At 41.5% G+C, this 6,000-nt stretch overlaps 1 protein-coding gene across 1 annotated transcript in view; it reads left to right on the forward strand.

The window, feature by feature from the left end:
* rtn4rl1b (reticulon 4 receptor-like 1b) overlaps window positions 1–5,329 on the forward strand; it is a 102,644-nt gene extending 97,315 nt beyond the window's left edge. The window contains exon 3 of the mRNA XM_089013223.1: window positions 795–5,329. Coding sequence (XP_088869349.1) covers window positions 795–1,682 — 888 coding nt within the window. The 3' untranslated portion in view covers window positions 1,683–5,329. The remainder of the gene's footprint in view (window positions 1–794) is intronic.
* The last annotated feature ends 671 nt before the right edge of the window (window positions 5,330–6,000 follow it).

Consider the following 6,000-nt stretch of genomic DNA (forward strand, 5'->3'; position numbering starts at 1 on the left):
AAATTAAGAGGTGAATAAACCAACCGGTAGTCTTGATTTCTGGGTATGGTTCCACTCAGAATGGCCCTTCAAGGCAAACGCGAACTAAAATGTAGCACGTGACAAAAATGGGTTTGACGCCATTGTCTTATGTCTTCAAAAAGAACATTTTCAACAATGCTCGGAAAGTAAATTTGAAGGAATGGTTTTTGCAAAGTCTACTTTCTGTCTGACATGCATCACCTGTGTAGACTCAACCAGAATACCTCTCGAGGTCTTTATGCTCTGGATCGTCTCCTTCTGCATCAAAAATCAGATCGAGTGGGTTCACCACCTGGCGTTCCACGACCTCTAATGTCTCACCACTGTTCTGTTCAACAACTCCCTCTTGCAACTGATTGAACCCCTCACTTTGAGCAAATCAATGACAGTATCTTTGAGAAGATCAAGGGCACATAGGACAACTGCGGTCACCTTATCCTATGTCGTCAATATTCCCGAGAGTAGTGGTCCTTAAACCGGGTTCGATCGAACCCTATGGGTTCGGTGAGTCAGTCTCAAGGGTTCGGTGGATCCTCCGGCGCAGAGGTCCACCCCTCAGTCTAGTCTGCAGTTAGTGGGAACAGTCAATGAAAGAAGGGTTCGATGAATGAGCATATAATATGGAGGCGTTTGATGCCTCCAACCAGATTAAGAAACCACTGCCCTAGACTGAAGAAAACACTTTCTAGAGAGTACAATGTCCATGTTTCCAATCTTAATGTACCATTTTACCAATAGTGAAATTAATGACACTGTTTTTGTCATCTCTTCAGCAAAATCATCTGAAATTCCTGCAGGACGACACATTCGCCGACCTCCACAATCTGAGCCACCTGTTCCTCCACGGAAATCACCTGTGGAGACTCAACCAGAATACCTTTCGAGGTCTTCATGCTCTGGATCGTCTCCTTCTGCACCAAAATCAGATCGAGTGGGTTCACCATCTGGCGTTCCACGACCTCAAACGTCTCACCACGCTCTATCTGTTCAACAACTCCCTCATGCAACTGTCAGGGAGCAGCCTGGACACGTTGCCGGCTCTAGAATACCTGCGTCTCAATGACAACCCTTGGTCATGTGACTGCAAGGCCCTCACACTCTGGGAGTGGTTGAAACGTTTTCGAGGTTCAACGTCTTCCGTGGGCTGTCAGGCGCCGATGGACATGGTTGGAAAAGACCTGAAGGAACTACGCAAGGAGGACTTCTCCAACTGTTCCCCAAATTCCGAATCCAGAGCCCAGACCAACAACTTATCTGGCACAGTCAGTCCACCGTCCATGAATCGCGGCGTAGTGGCGGGCTCTGGCGGGCAAAGCAACGTGGTGAACCCCTCGAGGGCCGGTCGTCCTCGTAACTGCGCCAAAAACCGCAGTCGCGGGAGTAAAAGCAAGGGCGACAACGAGGTCCACCACACGAAGGAGGTCATGGCGGACAAGGAAGATTCCTCTCCAGACTTCTCCGACGGAGGAAAACACGATCACACGTCCGCGGATGGCACCGTTACGAGAAGAAAGCACAAGTGTGTTCCGCGGACCACTGTTCGACCCCCGAGCGGGGTTCAGCAAGCTAACAACCGGGCGACCTTTTCCCGGCCTTTATTATACGTCTATGCTCTTGCGGTTGCCTTGACGACAACAAATGCTGACATTTTTCTCCGCTGATTTACGGCGGGGTCTTGGTCGAAGGTTACTGGAAAGAAGACGGTCCTCAACAGACATCATTGCTCCTGGCCCCTGTGTCTATTTGTGCGAGTGTGATTTTTGTCCCAAGTATTTGTAGAGGAACCCGAATCATTCAGATGAGCACAAGCATACAAACACCCAAAAGACTTGCAGGGAATCCCAGTGACAAAAGGTTCATGCAGACCAAGCGTGCACTGCCACTAAAGCCAGGTTTCAATCTCATGTGTCTTTTTGTTGCTATGTTTCAACTCCGGACCTCCCTTCCCAAAAAAAAATACAGTGATACCTCGGTTTACGAAGCCCTTGGCTTACGAACTTTTCAGTTTACGAACGTTAAATTTATGAACATTTTACCTTGGCATATGAACTATTTTTCGGGATACACAGAGCGCCACAATGAGTGATGTGTCATTCGTGAACGAGCCCGGTCTCCTAACAAGAAAATGGCAGCCGACTCATTTCTGTCCTCTATTCCCCGCCCCCAGTCTTCGGTTGAAGCCACGTGATTGGTCAAGAACGCAGCAGTGAGGGGAGGTGGTTTAAACATTAGAGACAGGCAGACGACAGAGAGAGTGAGAAAATGGATTTCAACTTTGATAGTTGAAAGGCAGAGTAGTCTGCAAGGTTAAAATTCCCATTAATCAGACTCCACAAATAACCCACACAAGCCATCTGTACACTTGATGCAAAAAGCTATCAATCCAGCTAAACAGAACACAATTGATGAGGAACTAGGTACAATTATCGCAGAGAAAGCACCTAAAAGAGATCATTCCTCAAGATGGTGAAAGAAGGCTACGTTCCTCATCAAGTGTTTAATGCTGATGAAACCAGCCACTCCATTCCATCAAGCCATCAACGACCATCACAAAGTTAAATAAAATGACTTAATTACACAGTAGTTTATTTGTTTAATTATAATACCATAGCACATTCGTTATACATAAAATAAGGTATATTTTGTGTCATTTTAAGGCTTAGAAAATTAGAAAATGATGTTTTATGGGGAGCTGGAAACAGATTATTTTCATTTTAATGGTTTCCTATGGAAAATTAATTTTTGGGATACACACTTTTCACCTTACACACTCTGTTTGGGAACCAATAAAGTTCGTAAGCCAAGCTATTACTGTATTATGCAAAGGCGGGCATGGTGCGATTCAAATACACTGGAGAATCGATGACTGACCGTGGATTTGGTTTTGGTCATGTGCTAATTCTTTCCTTGCTAGTAGCGAGTCTGAAAATAGACCCAAAAAAAGTCATGAACAGACCTAGGAATGTAAATATTCCTGTTACAAAATGGAATTTATAGCCACAGTTGAGTCAAGGTAATAAATGGTAGAGAAAATAAGCTGATTCACAGCAAGACATCGCCATTACCAACTGTACACGGTAAGCTAACAATAACGCCCCTCGCCCAAAAAACATGAGGCTGCCTTCTCGTTTTGATTTTACACATTCGCCACTGGCCGACTGGATGTGAAGCTGCTAATCGTGTCAGGAAGCCGTGAACTGCCATGTGATAGAACCCCGATGGTTCCGTTTTCGGGTGACGAAGCCACTAATGTGTTTGTCTGTATGTCGTGTTCTAGTTTTTTTTGTTTGTTTTCTTTTTACTTTAAGACACAGCGTGGACCTACTGATGGTAGGACGGTAGGTAAAGTCAAACAGGACTTTGTCAGTTTGCACAATGAACTGCTATCGAACTGAGCCCTCCAACTGACTGCTTATCGTCCACTGAGGAAGACATTTTATCAAGAGTCACGTGTCATTAGCATACAAGACTCCAGGAAGGAGAAGTAAAAATAAAAACAAAATGGCGGGCTTTATGTGCTATTTGACCCTACTTGTGTCCAATACAAAATAACCATTAAAAAAAAAGGAGCATGGCATGGATTCTGGGATCCGTCGCGATCCGGGACAATCGCAACCTAAGTCCTAAAGGAATTCTGTGAAGCACACATTGACTGACGGACAAGTATGTGATGTGCCAGCTAACTTTTGGAGCTAATGTGCCTCCCACTAAAGGACAACAATGGTATTTGTATTGATGATGTAACCGGGACAGATTATCGTGCTGATATCTTACATTTTCTGTCAGACTATGAGGAAAAAAAATATATATATATCAGTGGCATCAATTATGACAACAGGGTTTTGGCTCCTTAAAGGACAACCGATGCCTTCGGACAAGTTGTGTCCATAATTTGTAAAATCACTTCAAATGACTTCTATTGAGCGTATTTCACAAAGATTCCACCGCATATCGCTATATTTTACATTTTAAAACTCGTGCTGAATATTCAGGAAGTGTTGTTTTCGAGTTGGTGACGATTCCTGACATCACGTCAGGAACGCCCTTGACCGAGAAAGCGACACACAATGCATTTTGGGTACTTTGTTTGGTCTAAAAACATCGTGTTGATCGCAAAGTTAGAAAGAAAACACATAAATAACGTGATGGTGAATCGTGTGTTGCACTAAGACTACTATTTGATACTAGTTGACACAAATTCCCAGCAGACAAATCAGGCGATTTCCTACGGAGCTTGGGCGCCATCTTGTCTGGGAGCTACATTGGAGTCCAGATGCCTCAAAATGATACAAAAGGACTTCTTTAATCGATTGCAAACATGTATGCTTTCCTCTTCAGAACTATTTGAATCATATTCATAAACTGGATGAGTAACAAGAAAGTATTTTCTCCGAATCTGAAGCCATTGTTTTGATTCTAGAGCAAGGCAAGATGTCCTGGCGTGACGTCACGAACAAGGGGGCGGGACCTTCTGAAACTCGCTATTTTCAAGGTCATTTTAAGTAGTTCTGGGACACTTTAGGTCATTTTTTATTGGTGTTTTGCATTTGACTAAAATATCAACCTGCGTGTTTTGGGTATAAAAAGTTTTTCTGATGTCATTTAGGAAACAAAAAAAAAATGGTGTCGGTTGTCCTTTAAAATAGGAGCCATTTTGATTTTATCAAGCATTTTTTTTTCCATGCTATAGTTTCAGAACCGTCATTTGTGAATGAAGTTATCATCATGCGTCTTCTCTCGTTCAATGTGTTTTACATTTGTGCGTTCTTTTACTTTGCCAGTGCGTTCCGCGTGGCCTCATCTCAAGACTCAGAACAAAAAAAAAATAATAATTCTAAAAGATATTAAAATCTATATCTTCTTATGTCTCACCCATGGCAGCCTGAGTCTGGTTATTGATGCTGTGATGTTTTATAGACTTCCTTGGAGATAAATCAATGCCGCGAACCTTTTATTGCTACTTTTTTGTTCCCCAGGTAAACAAGAAATTGGTCTGTCAAGAAATGTGGATTTTTTTTCAGGTTCTACCCTTTATATTATTTTATATTTTGGCTCCAGCTAGCAGTCAAGCCCCCCCCCCCCCCTCCTGAGTGTTGCATATGCCTGAGAATCCTCCTGAGTGTTGCATATGCCTTTGCTCAATACAACAAGAGGAAGTCAAAGGAACAAGAAAGATGCAGTTTTATGAGACAACTGAAAGCACGGATGTTATTTACAAAGTATTTTTATTTCATGACAAAAGTTTTGAGCATGTGTGGAATTAGCGGCCAGACTTGGAAAAATAAATGTTTAATTTATAATCATAAAATAGCAGTATATTATCAGTTTCTTGTATTGTATTTCGAGAACTGCTTCATGTCAGAAAGAGCTGAAGAATGAATGACTGTCTTTGTGTTGTCATATTATTTGTCATTTAGTTTTGTATTATTATTATTATGATTACTAATATTATTACTATTATCACTGCTATTATTACTATTATCACCATTATTATTATTATTATTATTACTACTATGGTTTTATTGTTGTGTGCTTTGTTTTTATTGTAAAGTATCCTTGGATGTTTTGAAAGGCGCTTGAAATTATTATTATTATTATCATCATTATTATCATGATATTTTCTACACCGCTACATACTATTATATATTATTATTATTATTATTACTACAATTATTACCTTTACTACTAGCTATCTATTCGCTAGATAGCTTTCTAGAAAACATCCTGTGACTGTAAAGTGTCCTTGAAAGTTTTGAAAGGCCCTGATAAATGAAATGTATTTATTACTATTATTATTATTATTATTATAAGCGAGCACTTCAATAAATGGGGACAGCGGTGAGAGGTCCCATTTGTATTTATTTGTGCTCAACTAATGTGTGGGAGTAACTTGCAAGCGTGTTAGCGCGCACGCCAACAGCCATCACGCTAGCAAAAACAAAATGGAGAAACGGACACGGATGATATGTTGTCAAGAAT

Source organism: Hippocampus bargibanti, linkage group LG14 (assembly GCF_051943395.1).
Source record: "Hippocampus bargibanti isolate YZ-2025 linkage group LG14, ASM5194339v1, whole genome shotgun sequence".
In the NCBI taxonomy this organism is placed as follows: Eukaryota; Metazoa; Chordata; class Actinopteri; order Syngnathiformes; family Syngnathidae; genus Hippocampus; species Hippocampus bargibanti.